This window comes from Crinia signifera, chromosome 4 (assembly GCF_055691185.1).
Source record: "Crinia signifera chromosome 4, ASM5569118v1, whole genome shotgun sequence".
NCBI classification, from domain to species: domain Eukaryota; kingdom Metazoa; phylum Chordata; class Amphibia; order Anura; family Myobatrachidae; genus Crinia; species Crinia signifera.
Window position 1 is genome coordinate 183,853,491 of NC_139220.1, and position 26,367 is coordinate 183,879,857.

The 26,367-nt window shown below is 47.5% G+C and overlaps 1 protein-coding gene across 2 annotated transcripts in view; it reads right to left on the minus strand.

Annotated features, from left to right (window-relative positions):
- Positions 1-2,038: 2,038 nt before the first annotated feature.
- Positions 2,039-26,367, minus strand: part of PSTPIP1 (proline-serine-threonine phosphatase interacting protein 1) — an 82,033-nt gene continuing 57,704 nt past the window's right edge. For both annotated transcript variants that reach the window (XM_083183155.1, XM_083183154.1), the window contains 8 exons: positions 25,485-25,530; positions 22,914-22,993; positions 22,729-22,827; positions 20,754-20,850; positions 19,939-20,032; positions 3,168-3,241; positions 2,974-3,083; positions 2,039-2,272 (listed from right to left, as the gene is read on the minus strand). In XM_083183155.1, coding sequence (XP_083039281.1) covers positions 2,141-2,272; positions 2,974-3,083; positions 3,168-3,241; positions 19,939-20,032; positions 20,754-20,850; positions 22,729-22,827; positions 22,914-22,993; positions 25,485-25,530 — 732 coding nt within the window. In that variant the 3' untranslated portion in view covers positions 2,039-2,140. The remainder of the gene's footprint in view (positions 2,273-2,973; positions 3,084-3,167; positions 3,242-19,938; positions 20,033-20,753; positions 20,851-22,728; positions 22,828-22,913; positions 22,994-25,484; positions 25,531-26,367) is intronic.

Below are 26,367 nucleotides of genomic sequence, written 5' to 3' on the forward strand. Positions count from 1 at the left end.
TCAGTTCAGTCTAATGGGGCATTAGACTGAACTGAAAATACACCTATTTCTTGGCTTATCTTTTGCACCTAGAATAAGGTGGATACAAGTGCATGACTGATGATGTAGATGACAAGTAGCAAGACAAGCACACACATAGAAGGCAGACACAACTGGGGAGCAACATCAATGGCGTATTTATAATGGGTGCAGTGTGTGATGTGCACACGGGAGATGAGGTGCAGGGGGTCCCAGCAGAAGTCATCCAGAACATGGCGCAGTGCATGCACAGTACAGATGATTCATAGGGAACACAGTGGTCACTATGTTCCCAGATCCCAGCACATGCGTACTAAACTTTGGCACGATGCTGTAGAAAAAAGAGAGCCTGCATGTGTGCCCCCTCCTCTTTTAAACCACCACGTGTGTATTAACCCCTTGAGTGGTGGGTTTTCCTGGTTTGTCCTGCCCCAGCAAAACCCCACACAGATAACAGGAAGCCGCCCCCCCCCCCCCCTCACCTTCGCTTAATAGAGATGGGGAAGGGGGGGCGGACAAGTTTCGTCTCCAACTGGGTCCCCTCCTCTCTAGATGGCAGCTAGGCTCTGAGAATTAGGATCACTAGAAGACCCGCGCGCTGAACGGTTCATGCATGAAACACTGGAAAAATGGCCACTGCACAATTTTCCTGGTGATTTCTGCAGTGGTAAGCATTCAAGAAAATGGGTGCAGGCTGAGAATGAATTTAAAAGATCCAAAAACAGAAGTATAAAGAACAGAAAATAAATGTAGACGCAACAATGTTAAGTAAATACAATGACATTTGCAATTATATTTAATGTTACACAACATACTGTAAAGAAACCTAGGATTTTGGATTTATAGTTTGCCTTTACACTGTTAACAAAACTGAAATAAACAGCTATATAATGAATATGTGAATGTTCCGCAGTGCAATTGTAATATGGTTTAATGACAGTGACGTACTTCTTGCCATCAGATTCTGTGTTAAAAGTGATTACAAAATAAGTATCAGCAGTGGCGCAATTACCAAACCATCTAAGATGCTACACAATGGGGGCTTCAGAGGCGGCCGAAAGTGCAGTAATCATTTTGTCATTTGGGAGTGCTGCTACTGCACCAATATGCTAATGCTGTGGCTGATGGGCCCTATTGAGATGCCCACAAGATGTGGCATGATTCTGCTGGTGTGCATACACGTATATACTACTACTGGCAGACCATCAGATATTGCACCTGCCTAAAACAGATGCAGAATGTCCAAGTGATTATTGCTGATTGTGCCAATGCAACACTAAAATGGCTTCATCTTGTAGCCACACCCCCAGCTACTAACCACACCCCCAGATGCAATTCTGATCTGCATCTCTGTGCACTGCGGCCTCATCACAAGGGCAGAGGGAAATCATTGGACACTTGTGCCTGATGGCGTTTCTGCATCGGTAGATAGATAGACGGCCATTAGGTCGACACCATTAGTTCGACAACTCAATAGGTCGACATGCTTTTAGGTCGACATGCCATTAGGTCAACATGTCATTAGGTCGACATACCATTAGGTCGACATGTCATTAGGTTGACATGTCATTAGGTCGACATGTCATTAGGTCGACACTGCCATTAGGTCGACAATGGCTAGGTCGACAGTCAAAAGGTCGACATGGTTTTTTTCACTGTTTTTTGAGCCGACATGTGCCGACAGGCGGTATTTCATGCCCTACTATCCACTAGGGCGTGGTGGGAGAATAAAATAGTGTGCCGAGCGCAGCGAGGCACCGTGCCCGAAGCATTGCGAGCGAAGCGAGGGGCTGCGGTTCACTTAAAACTGTGTCCTTGTCGACTGTGTCGACATTTCGGCAAAAAAACAGTGAAAAAACCATGTCGACCTTTTGACTGTCGACCTAATGGCACTGTCGACCTAATGACATGTCGACCTAATGACATGTTGACCTAATGACATGTTGACCTAATGGTATGTCGACCTAAAAGCATGTCGACCTATTGAGTTGTCGAACTAATGGTGTCGACCTAATGGCTGTCTATCTACTTGTTGTCTACAAATGGTCCCACATCCTTCTGCATCAACCTCTGAATCACACTCAATATGTCCTCCAATATTTCTAGTTTCAGATTCCATTACTCAAAGCTTGCCGATGTAGGTTGCTGGCACCAGCCCTGTTTGTCCATTTCTCTCCACGGTCCACCAGCCATCTTCTCCTTCCTCTACTACCCGAACCATGTCTCCAGCACTTACATCCAGCTCATCACTGTTCTGAAAGAATCAATCAAAAAGTCTTAAAGTGGACATACACTGAATCAGATCAAATTCGATGTGTTTTATTATTATTAACATCTGGTCGAATTCATTGATGGTTGCTATGGCGACTGCACCAGTGTTTGAACATGTTGAGGATGTGTTAAATTATTCACCCTAACCCTCCCCCTCTGCAGCCAAACCCTAACCATCTCAGCTAGTGCCTAACCCCTAGCACTGTACCCCGCTGCCTCAACCTCACCCCCTACCCCACAGCCTATCCCCCCAGCCTATCTCCCCTTCTGAGTGGATCTGTTTCTTAAAAGTCTACATAAAGTCATTCCAATGTTACTGTATGTTTTTATGCTTTTGGGGCATATTTATTATACACACTTTGTGGAAAATTACCCAAAAGAAGTTAATACCCTTAAAATGTATGTATCCCCTGAAAGTATTACAGGGGTTCCGGAGCAGATATTGCCTGCTTCTGATTACAGTAGTGATGGCGTTAGCCATTATAGTCTACGAGCTACGAATACAATTTACCAGGAGGGAGATTGTCCAGATCCCTCCCTGGCAATAGCCACTGGAGCATGTTCTGATGGTGTAGTCGATGGACATAAGGTCGACAAAAAAACACAGATATATTTTAACAATGTTTTCAATGGACTACTTGTAGACAGTTGTAGCGTACAGTATATGATGCTCAGTTCCATTACCTGGCCACTATAATCATAAAGCACAGTGTACTCTTGGCATTCAGTGTCTGAGTCTCTGGATTGCATCCTAGGAATAATGGGGATGCTGGCATAGTCTGAGTCACCTGTCACTGAAAATGGCAGAACATACAGTCATATTCCACATAAAACACAAATTGTTACTGTACAAATTGATTGCTACATTGCAATCTCACCTAGGGGCTGACTAGTGTTGAGATCGTCCAGGTTCCTGGTACTTCCACTACAACCGTGCAGCAGATTAGATATCCTAAACAGGCAAAAAGTACAAAGACAAAAAAGTGAGTATGGTGTTGTGACCCAGAGGTCATAAAGCTGTTTTAATTATTAAATCATGGAGACCTACATCATGCCAGGTAATATGGACTAATCGGATTTTATGTTTTTACTATTTTTCTGATTTCTCTTATCCTGTATAATAAAAGACTATTGATGCTCCTCACTTCTATGAGGGGAATTTAATGTTGTCTGCACTAGTTTTGCTCTATTCGGGCATGCGTAGTCGCTGGCGCTGACAATACTGTTATGTTGTTCCGTGATTTTAACAGGCTGGTAACTAATAAGGATTAAAAAATAATAATATAAAAATTGACTTCTTTAATATACCTCCCAGTTTTGAAGCCCTGGAGAGACAACGGAAATCAGAGGTGTGGCATCCTGTTTTCACCATGGTGGCTCTGTGTTCAATGAACTGTTGGCCATGCCCCCTGTCCATCTCTCCCAGTTAATAGACACTTTGCATGCTCACATTGCCTATGCAATGCATACATACTTGCCAGTGGCGTAACTATGGTGTGGCAGCCCCAGCTGTGGCTTGGGGGAGCCAGCGGTCTCTGGCCGCACTGAAAAATACCTGCTGTCCTGTACGATTACACAGTTTGCCGTCACTCAGCAGTAGTGGGCAGCGGTGGCTCGTGGCTGTGTACTGCAGCTGCATACCGTAGGTGACAGCATATCTCATATTCCTTGACGCCCCAGTCTCCTTGCCTCCTCTGCGCCTGGGGGCAGCCGGTGTCATTACCAGCACACACAGCGGCGTAGCTACGTTTTGGGCGCCCCCCGCCGCCCATTCAAGCCCCCCAATCCCCCGCAGCCTTACCTTTCACACTGGTCCCGGCGGCTCCGTTCTTCTGCTGAGGACCACCACAAAATGGCCACCCCCATACAGCAGACAGTTTCAGAGAACTGTGTGCTATATGGGGGCGGCCATTTTGTGGTGGTCCTCAGCAGAAGAACGGAGCCGCCGGGACCAGCGAAATAGGTAAGCCTGCGGGGGATTGGGGGGAGGTGTAACTATAGCACCGCAGCCCCCGGCGCCCCCATATGCACAGCGCCCCCCCGCAGTGGCGGGGGCTGCGGTGCTATAGTTACGCCAGTGAGCACACACCAGTCCGCACCATTGTCATGATTTACTAAAGAAGAGGGGCACCACAAATTTTTGGCAGGGGGGAGCCATATTTATAGTTACGCCACTGACACTTGCCGATGCCGGTGGGGAGGGAGCGATGAGGGACTGAGGACCATGCTGCAGCATGGTTATCGTTAACGAGCACCTCCCTCATCTGTGCATGTTCAGATGAAGGAGGGGGTCATTAACGTGGATGCATGGGAGCATGGATCGTTAACAATATTGCAAGTACGCACTAGGAGCTTGCTCCTGCGACCAGCTAATTACCTCTGCGGCTCCCCCAGCAGAGGTTCCTATTCATCAGCGACCATCTCTGGTCGCTGATGAAAAGGAGACACTGAGCAATATATTGCTCAGCAATATATTGCAAGCAATATATTGCTAGCAATATATCTCCCCCCACCCCCCCGTGTGTACGCACCTTAAGTTTAAGGCACTTAAGGCATACAATCAACACGATGGACCCGATTTTATCAATCACCAGCTAATTTGCCGGTGAAAGACAAAATCGCGTTGATCGTGTCCATCGCGGCCCCTAATAAAGGGCCGCGATGCAACCGACGTGATCAACGCGATTTTCCCATAGGGAACAATGTTAAATTATTTTTAAAGTGAAAATCAACGCGATCAACCTGATTTTACATAGGTGACAATGTGATATGGGCCAATATGGCCCATTTCACATTGAATATGGTTAAAAAGTATGTTAAATGCCCCACCCATTGTTAACGCCACCCCACTATTGACGCCAACCCGAAGCGTGGCGAGCACAGCGAGCCTGCAAGGGGCGGCGGTACGCGTCCTCCGACCTTTTCATACCCCTACTATCCACGTCGGCGTGGAGTTGACTTTATAAAGTGTGGCGAGCGCCGCGAGCCACCGAGCCCGAAGTGTGGCGAGCGCCCGCGGATACCTGTGAAGCCCGCGAGGGGACGCGGATACCTGTGAAGGTATCCGCAACCCCTCGCGGGGCTCACTGCGCTCGCCACGCTTCGGGCTCGGTGGCTCGCTGCGCTCGCCACACTTTATAAAATCAACTCCACGCCGACGTGGATAGTAGGGGTATGAAAAGGTCGGAGGACACGTACCGCCGCCCCTCGCGGGCTCGCTGCGCTCGCTGCGCTCGCCACGCTTCGGGTTGGCGTCAATAGTGGGGTGGCGTTAACAATGGGGGGGGGGGGGGACTTCCGGTTCCGGCTTCCATGGGACCAGCAGCAGAGTGCTGAGCTCCCTGACCGCCCCGGCCAGCCAGCCACACCACGCCACACAGGACCCCTCAAAACGCACCAGAAACCTGCAGGAAGCCCCCGCCGGCACCCCAACCCTGCTGATGCAGAAATTATTTGCCCAGGGGAGACTACAGCAGCACCACCAGACCGCTGCTACGCTGGACGCCACATCCAAGATGGCCGCCGCCGCACAACACTCAAGGCAGCAGCCACAAACAGCGCAGACTGAGAAGGGTGAGATGTCTGCCCAGCCCCTACAAGGTCCCACCAGCACCCCAAGCCTACCAATGTCAAAGTCCCTGCCCCAGGGGAAGCCACAGCAGCAGCGCCAGCCCGCTACAGCACAGGGCGCCACATCCAAGATGGCCGCCGACACACAGCACACGAGGCAGCAGGCACAGAGAGCACAGGCTGAGGCAGAGGAAATGTCTGCCCAGCCCCAAGTAAGTGCTGGAGAGGCCCCCTTTATACCCTCCACCCAGATAGATATGTTTGCTCCCTCCCCAACGCCACCCCTGGGTACAGCATTATCTTATGCAGATGTGGTCAGAGCCATTCAGGACACTATAAACCCCATTCTGGATGCACACGCTGCTAAGCTGCAGCAATCTGTACAGGACATTAAGTCACAACTTAAGCAGGTCTCCAAAAGGGTTACTGCAAATGAGACTCACCTGGGAGAAGCTTTCCAGGACATCTCAGCTTTAAAAACCACCACGGAATATCTGCAGAAATCCTCCTATTCCATGCAGAATAAACTGGACGATCTGGAAAATCGTTCCAGAAGGAATAACCTCCGTATTATAGGACTCCCTGAAACCCTAAAAGGCCCTGACCTATATGCCTTTCTCTCATCCACCCTCCCTGATCTACTGAATGTTACAGAGGCCTGCACGGGCATAATCATTGAGAGGGCGCATAGGCTAGGCCCACCTCGCGATGACCGCACCAACAGACCCCGCCCGGTGATCTTTAAATGCCTCAACTTCCAACACAAAGAAGCCCTATGGATGGCATTTAGGCAAAACCGATCCCTTCAGTGGAATGGGAATAAGCTTCTGATTTTCCAGGACTTCTCTGCAGAAGTCACGAGAGCGAGAAAGGAGTTCTCCCCGCTATGTACCAGACTGGTAAAAGACCGAGTGAAATTTGCGCTACTATATCCCGCTAAGCTGCGTCTGTTTTCAGGAAATTCTTTTAAGGAGTTTAGTACAGTACAAGACGCAGAGGCCTACCTATTGGAGCAAGCCCAAGCCTCCTTTTCACCGGCGGGCCCTGATGACACCGAAACTGATTGAGGCCAGTGACTTCATCTGAAACCCACTACCTGACGTCCAATCTACAACTGCCTTATTGTCCACCCCCATCTCATTCATCAGGGGACACACATCTTAGTCACTCCCACGCTGGACGTGAGATCGTTACTTACTGGCCCTAACCTGGATTCGTCCCGTCCCCCCCCCCTCCCCGTGAGTCACTGGACTCTTTGGCTCTACGAGACTTATCCATGTGGACTGCAGCTTCCCCGATCACAGAACTTACTTAAGTTCTATTGCAAAAGTTCCAGGTTTTCTTTTTTGTGCGAATTTATTTTTGCATCTGATTTCCACCAGCTTTATACTGTTTGTCTCTCTTAACGTATATTGATAAGTATGTTATATTTAGCGGTTTTGTTTCGGCGCCAGTTGTGGGGCCTGGAGACCACGTTGGTCCCGACCTCAAGCTGGCCCTGAATAATTATATCTTTTATGGCCGGGGCGAGCCTTGTGGCTCATGTATCTGTTTCGCTTCCCCCCCAGGGGGCATGGTACCCAGTGGCCATCTCTGCCGCTGGGACTCCAGAAGTCTCTTTGTATGTTTTGCATTGTTTGTTTTCCTTGAGGAGCTAGGGTGCGGAGGGAAACCCACCTTGCCCACGCAAGATTTACCCCTTCTTACTATGTTAAACTTGTGGGTCCCGCCTCCTACCCCCTGGTTGCTCCTATTCCCCCTCCTTTCCTCGTGTTCTTCCCTTCTGTCTTCTCCCCCTGTCTTTTTGATAATATGTCTAAAGATGATCAGATTCATTTTAATACACAGTGTGTGTGGCTCGGGTATTGGGCGGTTGCACTGTATGGAAATTCGGTCAGCTTTTCCCACTCATTAGATGATAATGGCTAATTTGAAGATGGTAACATTGAATGTAGGTGGCTTCCACGTCCCTTCTAAGCGTAAGAAGACATTGCTTTACCTTCATAAGCTACAGGCGGATGTGGTGTTTCTCCAGGAGACGCACCTAACCCCCAGGAAACTTTAAAATTAAACACAATGGGTTGGTCACTTTTGGCAGCATCCCCATACAACTCAAAATCTAGAGGGGTTGTCATTTTAACTAACAAGAGCGCCCCAACTCAGGTGCACTGCACTGTTACTGACCCGGAAGGTAGATGGGTACTCGTGGACGCCACCGTACACTCAACTAGGATCACAATGTGTAATGTATATGCTCCTAATACCTTTTCCAAACTGTTTTTTAGGAACTTGGTTACCCTGTTAACACCATATATGGATACTACTATTGTATTGGCAGGTGATTTCAATGTTGTGGCCTCCAATGTGCTAGATAGGGACTCAGTAGCCAAAACCAGACGCCCCCCCCCCCAGCCATGGGATCCAATATCTGATGTCTAGTCTTCACCTGACGGATGTCTGGAGGGCTTACAACCCGGTAGAACGCGAATTCACATGTCTGTCCGCAGCCCACAGAACACTGTCTCGAATAGATTACATGCTATTATCCACACAGGCCTTTCCCCGGGTTCAAGATACTAAAATTGAAACGATCACCATATCGGATCACGCTGCATGCTGGTTCACCTTACACTCTTCCCAAGACAGGGGCACATACATAAACTGGAGATTCCCTAGCCACCTAGCCAACTCTACCAAATTTAGATCCCTACTTGAATCCACATGGATGGACTACAAGCAAAATAATGAATCCACGTCCATTGCCTCCCCCCTCATGTACTGGCAGGCATCTAAACCTGTACTGCGGGGTGCAGTAATCTCCTACACCTCCCACTTGCGTAAAGAAAAAACTGTGCACTATTTAGAGGCGCAGGCATCTTTAACGGCCGCCTATCAGATTTTTAAAACGTCACCAACCAATGCAAACAAAATAGCGTTTACCCAGGCCAAAGCGATATTTGTTGCCCTTCTGACTAAGCTCGAGACTAGGATCTCCTTCCAGACCCAAAGCAAATACCATAGATTTGGAGGTAAATCCAATCGGCTTATGACTAATCTGCTACAGGGCCAACACCCCCCTACCACTATCACCGCCCTAAAGGATGATACGGGCACCCTTCATCATAAAGGAAGCGACATCTCAGCGGTCCTACATAAATTCTACTCGCAGCTATACACCTCCTCACCTGTAGACCAGGCTGGTAAAACGGCCTTTTGGGCCTCCACCTCAATCCCGACCCTAGGGACTGACCGTGCCACCAGTTTGTTGGCAGATATTTCGGAGGAAGAGGTATCTAGGGCAATTGGTCTCCTTAAGCCAGGAAAGGCACCGGGCCCTGATGGCCTGACGAGTGAGTACTATAAATTATTAGCTCCCAAACTGGTTACCCCATTAACAACCCTCTTCAACTCTCTCCTCAAAGGCACTCCTCAACCCCCATACTTTAATTCGGCACTCCTCAAGCTTATCTTAAAACCAGGCCGAGACCCCACCCTCCCCTCATCCTACCGACCAATATCACTTCTAAACACTGATTACAAGATCTACACGAAAATTCTAGCTGATAGGCTAAAAATTCTACTCCCTGAGATCATTCACAAGGACCAAACGGGCTTCATATGGGGCAGACATTCTGTCGTAAACATTAGGAAGCTCCTCACAGTCATGCAATACCATCAGTCATTGAAATCCCCATCACCTCAGGCCATCCTCTCCCTAGACGCCGAAAAGGCCTTTGACATGGTCTCCTGGGACCATCTTATCACCACACTGCAAAATTTTCAGTTCCCAGATCCATTTATAACCGCAATTATGAATCTCTACTCCCAATCTACATCCCAGATTCTGACCAATAATTACTTGTCTCCCCCGTTTAACTTGAAGCGAGGCACTCGACAGGGCTGCCCTCTCTCCCCACTCCTTTTCGCTCTGGCCCTAGAGCCCCTGGCTATTAAACTAAGAGCCTCCTCCGCGGTAACAGGAATTAAGGTTGGAGCCAGAGAGGTGAAGCTAAGTCTGTTCGCAGACGACATGCTTCTTTTCCTATCGAACCCCCCCAAATCCATCCCGGAAGCCATGGCAATCATAGACCATTTTGGATCCTTCCCGGGACTCAAGGTTAACTATGCGAAATCCCGTATTCTACCCCTAGCCTGGCCCCCATCATACCCCGATTCCTTCCCAGCATTGAGTCAGTTTAGCATTTGCACGGCCCTGATGAAATATTTAGGCATTATGATACCATTGCACCTTAATGCACTATACACTTCCAATTTTAAACCTGTATTGCAGGCCATTGCAAAACTATTAGAAAGATGGCACACTCTCCCTTTATCCCTCTATGGCCGAATCACGGTGATCAAAAGTGTAATTTTCCCTAAACTGTCTTACCTGCTGCAAATGCTCCCCCTCGCCCTCACTAAAGCAGATCTTTCCCGTTATAATACTATGGCCAATAAATTTATTTGGATGGGGAAAAACCAAGAATGCCCCTTACCAGGCTATTCCTTCCTAAAGCTGAGGGGGGATTTGCCTTACCCCAAGCGCAAAACTTCTCCCAAGCCGCCCACTTCAGATACGCCGCAGATTGGCTTCTGAACAAGTCGTTATACACCAATGAGAACCTGGAACGTGCCCTCTTCCACCCTTTTGCTCCAGCAGCCTTGCTCCATACCCCACGCACCAAGCTTCCAAGGGTTATAAAAGACAACCTCCTTTTCAAAGAAACATACACAATGTGGATCACCATCCATAAAAGATTTGCTAGGAACCCAACTAGTAGCCCCCACGCTACGTTCTGGGGCAACCCTCCTTTGCCCCAGGTCTAAATAATCACTTATTTCTGGAGTGGCGTCAGAAGGACATCGCAGCTATCTGCAACGTTTTTGACCCAGGTGGAAAGATTCTCTCTTTCACAGAACTGGCCGACAAATTCCATCTCCCGCGATCCCAATTCTTTATGTATCTGCAAGCCCGTCACTATGCCCAGTCTTTACCCCCACCTTTTACATCCCCAGTCACCACAGATCCTATCCTTAGTCTGCTAGCCCCACACAACGTCCTGGGCTATAGAATAAGAAATCTATATCAGTCACTCATTATACTCCCAAGAGACAAGCTCCTCCAAATGTTGGAAATTAAGTGGAAAACTGATATCCCCTCACTCCCACCGACCCAATCATTACTAAAAAATCTCCCCACCACTCTCAAACACTTGCAGTCTGCTTCTCTTCAGGAAACCCACTTGAAATTCCTTAACAGGGCCTATGTATCACAGCGACAAAGGAGCCACTTTGTTCCGGGAGATCTGGGTCTCTGTCCTAAATGCAAGATAATAGGGGCCACCCTTTTCCATAATTTTTGGGAATGCGGAAAGATTAGAATTTTCTGGAGGAAAGTCCTGGGTTTCCTGAATACCTTATTTAACCTGCAACTCACATATGATCCCATCCCCATCCTTTTCCTTAACTTTAAAAATTGGGCACTTGGACCGCATAAAAAAAGGATAATACCACTTCTTAGCTTGATACTGGTCCAGTCTAAAAAACTGATCCTGACCCACTGGATCCACAGGGTTACCCCGTCGCTTAAGGAGTTGAAACACTCATTACTGAAAATCATGTATTATGAATGTCAGGCATCCCTACATGACATTGAGAAAGGTGTGATTCGTTTCTATGCTAAGTGGGACTTCTTTATTCAATCTTTAGACCCAGAAATACAGTCAGAAATACAGTCAGAAATTCAGAAGATTTTCGAAAATACCACTTGGATCATGCTACGCCAGATTACATAGTATTAATCGCACTCTGAACCCCCCCCCCCCTTTTTTCTTTATCTCATAGTGAATGCTGTATTGTCTCATTTACTTGTCATCTTCCCTTCCTTGTCCTCCCACCCCCTTCTTCCCCTTCCTCCCCTCTTTGTTTGTATGTGTTTAAATGTTCAGTTGGCGGTTTATGGCCAACGTTATGTTATGTTGGGAGAAAAGTCCAATTTGAAATAACGGCGGGAAATGAACCACCGTTACACGGTAGGGTACCACATACGTGGCCAGGGCTGCCAAGAGAAATCCTGGGCCCCGGAACAACAGCGTCACGGGGCCCCCCCTGGAGTGGCGAGCTACAGAAAAGAGGTGCATACCTCCCAACTTTGGCAGCGGACAAAGGAATAAATGTGCGTGCCGCAGGCACACGCCAAAAAATTTTGGGTGCCGTTTTGTCGCTGTGAGGACATGGCCAGTGCTGTGTGAACTGCTGGCCATGCCCTCAGCCTCCCCGCCTTATTAGACGCATGCAGTGTTTAATTCCCGCAGGACCGTCCCCAAAAAATGGGATGTCACACAAAAATCGATACACACTGACTATGCCACACCACATTGCCCCCCCACAGTAAGGCTTCTAATAAATTATAAATTACCTGCTTGTTGCCAAGGGGGTTAATGTCCGTTGCCAAGGGGGTTAATGTCCGTTGCCAAGGTGGCTAATGTCGGTTACCAAGGGGTTAATATGCATTGCCAGGGGTTATTGCTTGTTGTCAAGAGCAGTTAATGTCTGTTGCCAAGGGTTCTTGTTCGTTGCCAAGGGGGGGTTAATGTCTGTTGCCAGGGGTTCTTGCTCGTTGCCAAGGGGTTAATATGCGTTGCCAGGGGTGGGGTTATTGGATGTTGCCAAGGGGTTATTTTTTGTCAAGGGTAAATGCTCGTTGCCAAGGGGGTTATTTTCCATTGCCAGTGGTTCTAGCTTGTTGCCAAGGGGTTAATCATACTTGCCTACTTTTGAAAACTAATTTCAGGGAGATTTGAGCTGCTAAAAGAACGCAACGTATCACTGATAGGGTGTGTCATGCTCTGCCCAGAGGGCGTGTCTAACTTCACCTATGGGCGCACCTATGGCCACTATGGGGTTTTCCTGCAGTGGCAGAAGAAAACTCTGGAACACTTTGGGCCTGATTCAGTTACGGATGTTGCTTCCTGTAACACTGCACTAAACATGTGAAAGAAAACTTCTGCCTCTTTTGCTGCCTATACATATATAAGTATGTATTACACACATCTACCCCACCACCCTCCCCTCATATTGCAGTCAGTACACACCACTACATTACATTACACACATTCCCCCATATTACACCCAGTACATACATGCTATTACATTACACCAGGGCTTGGCAAATGTTTAAAAATGTAGGAGCCAGGATGAAAATGTGTGAACTGCAATGCCTATTATACATGCTACACACCCATTACATATTATACCACTTGCTTGATGCCAGGGGTTGCATACTCTTTGCCAGGGGTAACATGCTATTTGCCATAAGGGATTACCCCTCCTCCTCTTCCCTCTCTCTCCCTCCCCACCGCTACAATGCGCGGTAATGACAAACGCTGTGGGGGACAATCCACCTGGCTCCGGCTGTATCAGATCAGGTCCACGGCGTGGCTATTTCAAAACTCAAGGTGGCTTTAGGGCCAATTGGAGCTTGTGGTCTGACAGCCAATCAGGAGCCAACACTGTTGCTCCTGCTTGGCTCCCGAAGTGCGAGCTCCGATTGGTCGCAAGCCATCTCCACACTGCGGACTTGATCTGACACAGCCGGAGCCAGGGGGATTATCCCCCACTCTGCCCGGCTGTTGCATTGACAGAAACCACCACTCTGCGCAGTGTGATCTGATACCTGGCAAATCTGGCGACCTGGCCCCGGGGTTTGTCGAGCCCTGCATTACGCACAGCTCCCCCATACACACACTGCCACATAACACACATATTAAATTATACACAGTACTCCATATTACAACCAGTACACACACACACACACTGCTGTCACATTACACACACACACACACACCATTATATTAAATTATACACAGCATGCCATCTTACAGCCAGTACACACACACACTGCTGTCACATTACACACACACACCATTATATTAAATTATACACAGCATGCCATCTTACAGCCAGTACACACACACACTGCTGTTACATTACACAGTGGCGTAACTACAAATTTTGCTCCCCCCTGCCAAAAAGCTTTGGTGTACACCCCCCCCCCCCCCCCCCCCCCCATATATAGATCATTATTGTGGGGCATGCTGGAGAGCAAATTGCCCGATTTCCTCAGGCTGGTGTCCAAGCCCCCCTTGTGTCCACCCCGCAGCCCCATCTCTCCCCATAGCCAGAAAGATTACCCTTTTTTTATACTGGACCCCGGTTCTGCGGATGTTCCTTGACAGCAGCTTGCTCCCCTGCACAGTGGCGCGCAGCCTGACATCCAGGAAGTTTTTGCTGCTGCATTTATGTTCATTCCTCTGGCGACCAGCGTGCCACTGCTCCACTGTCTGTTCCCATCTGCTGACTGCATGCTGACGTTAGCATGATCCTCCCTGCCCTCTCATGGAGCCCCACTAATGGCCGACCCTAATGGAGCCCTGCTAAGCCCCATTAGCCCTGCCCACTTTCAGAGCTCTCCTATGCGGCTGGTCACAGCAGTGACTAAGCCGCTGCCTGACATTGACAGCCGGAAAGGCAGTAAGAAGATACATCAGGTGATCCCTCCCAGCCACACGCAATCATCATGTCACTAGACCTAAATCTAATGGCATCGGGGACACATCACAGCCCGCCCCAGCCAGCCCCTGCAGCTGCCTGCTACATTTAGCTTCTGCGTCTCCGCCGGCTGCCCGCAGTGCCCGGCCATTTCAAATGCGGCGAAAATTCATTAACTAATCAGAGCTCGCGGCCCGGCAGCCAATCAGAACGGCTGCCGAGCTGCTAGCTCTGATTGAGCTCACTAGCCATGGCTGCATTTAAAATGGCCAGGCAGCCGGCGGAGACGCAGAAAATAAATGTAGCAGGCAGCTGCAGGGGATCCGGAAGGCAATAGATCCTGTGTGCTATGGAAGCACAGCCCAGCCGCCGAGCCCGACGCACACCGCTAACCTGGGGCTCCTTCATTACACCCAGCGCCTGCCAAAGCATAGATACACCACTAATCGCAGCAGTGCCGGACAGCGGCCCCCACCCGGCGCCCACGCAGCCCCCGCGCCCCCAAGCGGCAGCGGGGGCTGCCTTACACTAGTTACGCCCCTGACCTTACACATACACACACACCATTATACAGTATTACATTATACACCCCCCCCCCCCCCCCAAAATAAAAAATCATATTAAAGCCATGAAAACCTCTGTTTTAAATTACACCCAGCCAACTCCTCCCACCCCACCCCCACCCCACACATACATACACATTTTCTGCAGCCCCCACTGCCCCAGGAGATACAGCTCTCACCTGGCTGTGTTGTTCTCCCTCCTGTGCAGGTGCAGGGACCCGGCAGTGTAGTGGAGCAGGCAGCTAAAGGCAGACATATAGGAGCTGGAAGAGGCAGGAGCAGGGCTTGTCCCTGACACACGGAGCCTGGCTGCTGCTGCTGCTCCGAGTGTGGTGGGCGGGGCCAGCCCCGCAGTGCAGAGCCCTGGCTGTCAGTCTCACTCTCCCCTGCTTCCGCTGATAAGACGCTAGAAGTCATTTTTCACTTCCAGCATCTGACAGGGAGCACAGCTCTGCAGCGTTACCAGGAAGTGCAGAGCTGTGCTTCCTGTCAGACGCTAGAGGTGAACTATCACTTCTAGCGTCTGTCTCTCACTGACTGACTGACTGTGCACTATATGCAGGGGAAGGGGAAGGCAGGGGCAGCCACAGATGACAAGTGGGTGGCCGGACACATGGGCGGGCGGGCGGGCGCTAATCCTCCCGCAGCCCCAACAAATATTTTTTTTCAAAGTGTGTGTCTGGACCCGGGCCCCCCTGGCAGGCCCGGGCCCAGGTAAAATGTACCCGCCCCCCCTGCCTCTCGGCGGCCCTGTACGTGGCCACCCCTGAGTTACTTCTCCATCTCTCCGTCCTAGTTAGACCTGTATTAGTCTCAAAACTTTCTACGGTGGCATTGTCTACTACAGACAAGATATGCTTTAGTAATTTATATTCATAGTTTGCGAGATGAGCAGACCGGAGACTGTGTACAATACATGCCGGAGACCTCTTCTGATGTAACAGTTTACCTGTATTTGTATCCAGTGGTCGAAGTGGAAATTTTGAAGTGGGGGTATGGAAATTTTGAAGTGGGGGTATGGAAAAGTAAAGAGTGAATATAGTGCGCACCTTCGGACACCCCCCTGTCCATCAACGTCCCCTGCCAGACTGCCCCGTTGTACAGGGGTATTACAAAAGCACAATATGTGCTGCTGAGTGATCAGAGAGCATCCTGAGGGGGAAAAAAAACTATTTTTTTTATCTTCAGAGTGGGGGTATGCCATACCCCCGTATACCGCCCCACTTCGACCACTGTTTGTATCTTATTATTATTTGTTTTGTTTTCTCTATTTTCAAAAAAACTACAATAAAACGTTTATAAAAAAAAAAAAACAATGGGGGGGGGGGGCATTTAAAACATGAGGGGGGATTTGGTATTAAAATGGGGGGTTTTGGGGCTTTTTACATTGAAATCGATGTAAAATCGCGTCTCAGGGACCATTTTACATTGATTCCAATGTAAAAATCGGGTCGATCGCATCGCATGCGATTTGGTTGGTATGGGATGCGATCGACGCGATTTTTCCGACCCGATGGATACAATCAAAATCGGTGGCGCCGTGCTAGGAAACAAGTACCATCATTTTTATTCATCATAATGACCTTATGTAGGAAATGGGAACTTTTTTTACACATTTTGTATTTGAATTTATATAACAACAAATGTGAGTGATGCTGGCATTTTTAGAGAATATTTTGCACATCTCTCACAAAGATTTTGAATGTCATTTTTTTGACCATCTTTAACAGAGATGTTGGCACTTTTAGCAGATATTTTGCAGATCTCTCACAGAGATGTTGGCACTCAAAGGGTTAAAAACAGTCTTTTTTGGGAGGTGCACCCACAAATACTAAGTATCCCTCAGATGTACTATGGAGGTATCTGCAGTCCCTTTATTGTCATCCCCAAATCCTACCTCCATAAATTTCCATGGGACTGTCGAGCTGTTGGATTTACCAAGCCTAAATAGGATAACACTATCTCCACATGGCTTTATCCTATAGTAGCCTGTGGTCTACTATTTAGCAAAACAAAGCAACAGATAATTAATAAATATGCATTTATGTGATCCTGGTGTAAATTACACAAGTACCAATATTTCATTAATAAGAGATTATTATCTTTCAATCAAGTGGCTGGTATGTGCAATTGTTCTCTTCAAAGCTTTTTTCTAGAGACACAGAGACACTGCTAACCTAAAAAATTAAGTAATTGCAACTTTGTCACACTTAACTACTACAACTGTTGCAAAGGACATCACAGGCAACAGTTACAGATGGGGCAGGTCCCATCTTTGCAGGGGATGGCGATGGCGATGCCAGACGCCATCCCCTGCTAGCGCCAGTCTCTATAGCGAGAAGGGGACGCGCACGCGCGTCCCCTTCCGACGGCGCTTTCCCCGGGTCACCGCCGGCTTGTCGGCAGTCACCCGGGGTCCCCGCCGCCTGCCCGCACCCCCCCTAACCCTGTCCGTCTCCCTGAAGTGGAGACGGACAGGGTTCCCATCGCCCCGCCGACGGAGATTGAGACGCGCGTGAGACGCACGCGCGTCTCAGTCAGATGGTGAGGCAGGCTGCTGGCGGATCGCCAGCGGTGACGTTCTGGAGATTCGCCAGCAAAGAAGAGGCCTGCCCCATCTGTATTAACAATTATTTGTTTTGTATCTATCATTTCATGTCTCACTTTGTAGCAATATTTGCCAGATTTAGTTTAAGCAATTGTGCCAGATATTTTCGCTAGTTCGCAATCATTTAATTTCAGCCCCTCTGCCGCAAAGATCAATTGAAGCAAGGGCTTTCTTGTTTTGTCTTGTTTTTTTCATAATTGTGAGATTTTGCATGTTTTTTGTCGTATGTGTATGTATATGTGTCCATGTTCTAATAATTGGCTCCCAATAATAATTTTTATATGCATAATTAATTAAACATTATATTTTAAAAATCAAAAAAGTTGTGCCCCTCAAAAAGTGAGAGTTCTTTCTTTCTTCTAGGCTAGTCTGGTAATTAAGCCGGGAACAGAGCAGGGAGGGAGAGCCGGGCCACCGGTAGAGATAATAGCCGCTGGCCCAACAAAGATAGAAGAGCAGGTCTGCAGCTAATTTGAATCTGCCCTCGACACTCACCCTGCCTGCCGCACCGCTCACCCTGCCTGTCGCACCGCTCACCTTGCCTGTCACACCGCTCACCCTGCCTGTCACACCGCTCACCCTGCCTGTCGTACCTCTCACCCTGCCTGTCATACCGCTCACCCTGCCTGTCTCACCATTCACCCTGACTGCCGCACCGCTCACCCTGCCTGGCTTCACCTCTCACTCCCCCCTTGGCAACAAGCATGTAACCCCTGGGATAGAGAATATAACCCCTGGTATAGAGCATATAACCCCTGGCATCGAGCATATAAGCCCTGGCACAGAGCATATAACCCCTGGCATAAAGCATATAACCCCTGGGATAGAGCATATAACCCCTGGGATAGAGAAAATAACCCCTGGCATAAAGCATATAACCCCTGGCATAAAGCATATAACCCCTGGCATAGAGCATATAACCCCTGGCATAGAGCATATAACCCCTGGCATAGAGCATATAACCCCTGGCATAGAGCATATAACCCCTGGGATAGAGCATATAACCCCTGGGATAGAGCATATAACCCCTGGCATAGAGCCTATAACCCCTGGCATAGAGCCTATAACCCGGGGCATAGATTGTATAACCCCTGGGATTGAGCATATAACCCTTGGCATAGAGCATATAACCACTGGCATAGAGCCTATAATCCCTTGCACAGAGCATATAACCCCTGATATAACCCCTGGGATAGAGCATATAACCCCTGGCACAGAGCATATAACCCGTGGCATAAAGCATATAACCCCTGTTATAGAGCATTTAACCCCTGGTATAGAGCATATAACCCCTGGCATAGAGCATATAACCCCTGGCACATCCCTGCCATCGAGCATGAAATATTGAAACCCTTGGCATCAAGAATTAAACCCATAACAACGAGCATGTAGGTAAGCAGCACTTATATGTAATAGGCTTTACGGCATGTGGTATTATATATAATGGGCATTACAGTGTGTGTGGCATAACTTGTAATGGACATTACGGTGTTTGGTATAATGTGTAATGGGCATTACGGTGTTTAATATAATGTGTAATGGGCATTATGGTGTTTGGTATAATGTGTAATGGGCAATATGGCATGTGGCATAATGTGTAAGATGTGTGTGATGTGTAATAGGCATTACAGTGTAAATCTTTGGTGCTTGCCTTCGGCGCACACTATCCCTATTTTTAGTTTGTCTGGCTCCTACATGTTAAAAACATTTGCCAAGCCCTGGCATAACATTTAATGGGCATGTGTGGCATAACGTGTAATGGGCATCACGGTGTGTCACATAACATGTAATGGATATTGCAATCTATGGCAAAATGTGTAATGGGCATCGCAGTATGTGGCAAAATGTATAATGGGTATCGCGGTGTGTCGTAAAATATGTAAGTGGCATTACGGTGTGCAAAATCAAGAACAGAATTGGAGCAAAGGAAAATAAACCATGATAAGGCGGGTCAAGGGGTGGGACTTGGGGCTGGTCAATGGGTGGGCTGTGGGTGGATCAAGGGGTGGGTCAATGTCCGGGAATCGCTCAACAAGAAGGTGGTAACCCTATTTGAATACTGAAAATGAAATTTGCAGTGGCATATGTAAGTATGGGCAATGTAGAGTTACATGCATCTTAGTCACACCTCCACATGTGTCTGAAGATGTGGGACTCACTTGTAATGGATAATTTGCACATACTGAAAGATTGGTGAGGGCCTATGGATTTTTATTGCTGACTAGCAGAGTTGTGCATAAACTGTGGGTATTATCTGATTTCACAATCCTCGTTTACAGCTAGAATAGTGCTTAAGTACACTTCATATTGCATCATATACAATATACTCACTTACAATGACATAACTTAACATCTCACCTTTTTATCATCTTACTACTGCCAGCATGAAGATTGTTTCCATTACTGCTCCCTGGTCTATAAACATTATCGTAGCTCTCATACAGTACAGGAGCTGCAAGCAGATAATAGCAGTACTTATATTCCAACATCAAATATCAAATATATATATTATAACATTTATTTGGAGATGATGCACTCGCTGACGTCAAGTTTTTTTTTTTCAATGCTGGGGTGTTTGCACTGGAGTCCTCAATCAGCAAAAATACTTGTTAGTTATTCATGGTCGCATAGCTATATGTGGAACAGTCTACATTTCGGCTCTCACCTGAGCCTTTTTCAAGACATAGCCAGCTTCATTCCATAATCAGTGTCATCTCCTGCCTTTCATTTTCCCTGACTCTCTTGATCATTAAGTGCCTTTATCACCCACTATCTCCCATGTCACCGATTCCATGACATCACAAATTGCCTCTCGCTGTCACCCACTGCTGCTTTGTCTCCCACTACCTCTCCCCTTCCCCTACTGCCTCACGCTCTGCATCTCTTTTGTGTCACTATCCTCCCCATGTCCCACTCTCTCTCCTGTCACCCTCTGCCTCTTCAAGGCATCACCCTCTCCCCATAATACGGCATTCCCTTGTTGCGAGTCTTTCCCAGGAGCTCGCACAAATACCGGCTGTCCCCTCCTTCCCACCATGGTGCCCCCCCCCCCTCCTGTAATTTTATTTTGTATCCACCCCTGATTTCCCTAGGCTGCAGTATTATGCAACCATTATATGTGTAGAAATGATGGTTATGATATTAGACATGACAACATATGTTACAGTATGTACCGGGGGGAATCTTTCCTGTGGTTTTGGCCTCAATGAACAGATGAATCTCTTCGTCCACATCACACTTTTCCAGGCTCTGTCTGACAACCTCCATCATCTAGACAAGAACAGATAACAGCAATTAGGCAGACCTACCTCACATCAGAGACCTACCTCCCACCTCTTTACACCCACTACTTTTCATTCAACTTTCCTGTTTTCATCTAATATACGGCTTGTTTTTGACTCATTTCTAGCTAAACATAAGCATGAAAGTGTATGTGGTCCTTTCCTGTGTATGAAGCTTTGTTTTGCATTGGCAAAGTGTATCTCAGAAAAATGGTTTTCCGTTTTTCAATGCAATTGGTAGGCACAAAATGAATTGCTTTAAATTTTATGCAGGGTTAGCACATACTTTAATACAGGTGGACCTTGTCCAGATGGTAGGTTGACAATGTCTAGGATGGTAGACAGTCAATACTGTATGTCTACATCATAATGTCAAAATGGTCAAAAGTGGACATCTTCAAATGATCAACATGGCTAAGGTCGAAACGATAAAAAGTAAATTTTTGGGGATTTTTTTTCCCCATTTTAAAATTTTTCCATACTTTACCATCCACGTGAACTATCATTGGGAACTGAAAAGTTGGCCCGACTTTTTCATGTGTTGTCATATCTGTATCATGCTTTTGTTACTGTCGACCTTTTGGTTTTGACCTAGACATTGTAAAACTAATGACCTATGTTGGGTGTCAGGTGGCATTTGGATTATCCACAGCAGAATATAGCAGATATGCAATCATTCTGCATACATTACCGGGCTCAGGGGCAGGAGAGACCCGGGTGTCAGGTGCTCCAAGGACAGTCTCGTTCCCAGTTCCTTTAACTGGCCATTGGCATCCATGAAGCTATGTTACGTAGGGACTTATTTAAAAAAAAAAAAAAAACACCACACATTTCCAAGCTACTTGAAAATATTTAGTATCACCCACATGCAGGAAGGAAGGATTGCAGCAGGGATCTCCGTTATCTGCTGCATTGCCTCCATTTCTAAAAAATAATTGCAAAACCCATTAAATTCTATGGGGTTTGGATGCTATAAGATTTACTAGATTGTTCCTCGCATCTAACAATGGAGCAGGTTAAGTCTGGTGAAGAGACAAAGTGGAGATAAAGTAGAAGGTGATAATGCACCTGCCAATCAACTCCCAACTGCCATTTTTCTAATTGAACTGAAGTGAGCACAACGCAGTTGCAGCATCATACATTTGGGAGTGATAACATTGCAATGTGATTTTGGGAGCTAATATCCTGCCCAGATGGCATTACCAATGTGATTATTGATAAATGGACCCATAGGCTGTTACAGTTGCAGCTGAGCACATATGCTGCCACTCACCCTCTCTACATTTCTTTTGTCTAGCTAATATTTTGAATGAGTACTCCTCTGCCCTCTTCTGTTGGCTGGGCTAATTTACACACCATCAATATGACTTACTTCCCTACCTATATCTTGTTTTCTGCACTAGAACCACCTGCTGCAAAGTAAGTGAACAGATGACTACATCTGCTCCAAAACCCATATTCAATGCGATCTGGGCGCGATATGAGTATTTGGGGTGCTAATGTACCGGCCCTATGTATTATAGAGCACTCACACAGGCAGGGGCTCAGAGGGTTGTTTGTGGAAATAGCAAAAAAATGTATTGATAAATGGACCCCAGTGGGTCCATCTGACTCTGCCAGTACCCATGTTTACCACTACCCCTATCCATGTGTACCTCTGTCCCCCTTTTATATATTTAATGTATCCCTGGCTGGTGTTTCTTATTTCTTTTCCCTGTCCGTTTCCTATGCAGTATGAGATGTAAGTATTTAAACTGAAGTGAAAACTACATGCTCTTATATAGGGTAACATTTGACCCTTGCATGCTTAGAGCTACTAGTCCCTTCAGTGAGTGGATTTCCCCTAATGCTTGAAGGTGTTTGTTACCTCATCATCCTTCACACATTGCATGGAGAACTGGTTGGACTGAACCCAGAGTGAATTGCGCAGTATTGTTATCCGGTCTATCTCCTGCTGTTGAAATGCCTGAAAAGAAGAATATTGTACACAGTATAACATTTGCATGATGCATACATATTAGTCCAAGCATATGTCCAAGACAGACTGAGTACCTCACAGGTGTTAATGTGCTCCATCTCCCACTCAATGCGAGCTTTGTCCAGTAAACAAACATTTTGCTTGTATAGCTTGTCTAGGAAATAATAAGCACAATTTGGTTACAAGGGGAAAAGGTGTTCTGTATATTTACATTATTGTGTCTGTAACTCAAATGCAAAGGATGCAATCATCTTTAACCCCTTGAGTGGTGGGTTTTCCTGGGACAGGACAAACTTACCAGGGCAGGTTTGTCCTGCCCCAGAAATACTCACCACTCAAGCTGCAGCTGAGCCGCTGGTCTTCTGCAGCAGCCCCTGCTCCCCTGGGGCTGCTACTGGCTTCAGCTGTTCACAGCCGCTGAGGGGAGGTTTGTGCTTGGGCATTCATGTGTTCGGGTGACTGAACTCCCGAGACCTCCCGATTGCTGCCAAGTTGCCCCCAAACTTGCTCAAGCAGGGCTGCTGTGAATAGTGGCTGGGCAGGGAAGCAGCAGTGGAGCCCCGGTGATCCGGAGCATAATCAACGGGATGGAGAGGCGGGGACTGGGAGGTGAGCAACAGAGGGGGTTGTGTATGCTTGCAGATGGTGGTGCGCCAGTGGTGCACAGCTGGAGGCACACCTTTTAATCAGTGATATGCATGGAAATTTCTCCTGAGATCATGCTCCTGCAGCACAGCTCAGCCCGAAACATTTCTGGGCATCCAGCCGAAGAGGTTCCTTGTGAAAATTCCGGGCTTTCCCGATCACGCAGGCAGGCCGATGCCTGCCAGGGGCGGGAGGCTGAGGTCACAGGATGTCAGTAGGTCAGTCAAGACTGATGTATATTTGCAAACAGGGGAAAATCAAATGAATTTGCCCCCGTATGCTCCCCTACGAATGGATGTTTATGCGGTGGGGATTTTAAGACAGCAGCAATTGAAAAAGCCGCCTGAGCGCGGCGAAACGCGTCTTGTGAGGAGCTATTCAGAAGTGTCGACAGCTGAGGACCGACGGGGAACACTGACGGCATTAGACCGAGAGGAAACATCTGCCATATCGGCTTGAACCAACCCGCGACAACCCAGTTCCTGCAGCTGACACATTTAGCCTGCAAACAGAGCTTCATCCAGCAGTTACCACACACGGTGGTTTGTGCGCCTGACAACAGCGCACCCAAGAGCGGCTGTCACCTGCTGCTCACCCTTTGGAGTATTGTGCAGTCTGGCTGCAGTCAGATCCACTGGCCGGACAAAGCAAGTGTGGAAAACCTCACAAAAGGTACTGTGACCTAATAAATAACACACTGAGCAACTTACATGTCAGATGGTCACAGGAGGTTGCATTGTCCAATAAAAGACTGACCTTTATATATAGAAACATCAGCATTTAAGGAAAGGACTTTGCCTAAGGCTTGCTGGAAAGGATTTTTCTTTCACTAATTACACCACAACTGAGTGTGATCTGTTGGAAACATTTGCCAACCTCAACGCCCCACTTGTCCTAAAAAGGAACTGGTAACTATAGTTACAAACATTATGCACTTGCATCTGAATGGCTTTTTAGAATAATTGTGGTTATTGTGCATGCATGCATCATTGTTTTATTGTTTATTTATACATATGTTTTTATGGTTTCTTGTGATATTTAGTAAATAAATTGTTTTAAGTGTACAGAAGGCGCCTACTGGTTCTTTTTCTTTGTGCACCTTGCATTGAGGGCGGCATCCCTCTACCAGAGGGCAGCTATCTGTACACATCACAGCACACCTGTCCCTAGCGCTCAAAAACCCTGCTGCTATTTTCGAGGGGAGGTTTGTGCTTGGGCATTCATGTGTTCGGGTGACTGAACTCCCGAGAGCTCCCGATTGCTGCCAAGTTGCCCCCAAACTTGCTCAAGCAGGGCTGCTGTGAATAGTGGCTGGGCAGGGAAGCAGCAGTGGAGCCCTGGTGATCCGGAGCATAATCAATGGGATGGAGAGGCGGGGACTGGGAGGTGAGCAACAGAGGGGGTTGTGTATGCTTGCAGATGGTGGTGCGCCAGTGGTGCACAGCTGGAGGCACACCTTTTAATCAGTGATATGCATGGAAATTTCTCCTGAGATCATGCTCCTGCAGCACAGCTCAGCCCGAAACATTTCTGGGCATCCAGCCGAAGAGGTTCCTTGTGAAAATTCCGGGCTTTCCCGATCACGCAGGCAGGCCGATGCCTGCCAGGGGCGGGTGGCTGAGGTCACAGGATGTCAGTAGGTCAGTCAAGACTGATGTATATTTGCAAACAGGGGAAAATCGAATGAATTTGCCCCCGTATGCTCCCCTACGAATGGATGTTTATGCGGTGGGGATTTTAAGACAGCGGCAGGGGGGGGGGGGGACGGGCATTCGCTCGTCCAGTGGGTGGCATTAGATGGCTCGCTAAGCAGTGAATTTACACTCTAGTTAGTAAGCCAACGTGAATCAGGTCCTAAATTGCTTGTGAATTCCAACACTGATATAATTATCTACAAATGGCGTATATTATAAAACAGATAATGTATAACTTGTTATAAAGACTAGGGAGGCAGTAGACCTCATTCCCACATTAGAGAGACAGCACAGCACTTTCTGTACCTGCATCAGCAGCAGCATCCTTACACTGCTTCAGTTTGTTCTGACTCTGAAATATAAAAGAGATTTAAGTTCTTTACTACTCCAAAGAAAGAGACAATGGGGTGAATTTATGAAGCTTGGAGAAGTGTTATCTATCCCCATAAAGAACGTTATGAGCAAGGTGATAATGGTTCAGCCAATCAGCTACAATATGTAAATTGACAGGTAAGAGCTGATTGGCTGAACCATTATCACCTTGCTCATAACGTTCTTTATGGGGATAGATAACACTTCTCCAAGCTTCATAAATTCACCCCAATGTCACAGCATTCTGTTATTATTTGCAGTATAACAATGGAGAGTGGTATGCCGCTAGATAGGTCTCTGGTGGAACACAGAAATTTGACAATCCACGTCCGTATCTGACCCGAATGTTGCATCTGTATTGTCAGAGAGGAGCTGGCACGTTGTTGGAGATGTGGCCACTCATCCGGTCCGCCCTTTCATATATGGTGGCACTGCCCCATAATAGCCACTTTTTGGAAACCGGTTTACGGCATCACTAAGTAGATCACAGCCATAGCTACCTGTAGGAGAGCTGGGGCATCAATGGAGGAAGAGACGCCAGTGCCAGCAGCTGAGAGTTGCCAGCCATGGGATGTACTAGGAAAATCTGAGGTACTTGTGTATTATCACGGCGCCCCCGATTTCCATCGCAGGGCATTGTACGATGAAAAATCGCATGCGATGCGACGCGATTTCACCCGATTCCTAATTGTACAGGCACCCAGATGCCTTATTACCATGTTAAATGCCCCCCAGACCAGATTTTTAATTGTATACCCACCCTCATGGGTCATGAGTATGTGAAATGCCTCCCATTGTTAACGCCACCCCACTATGA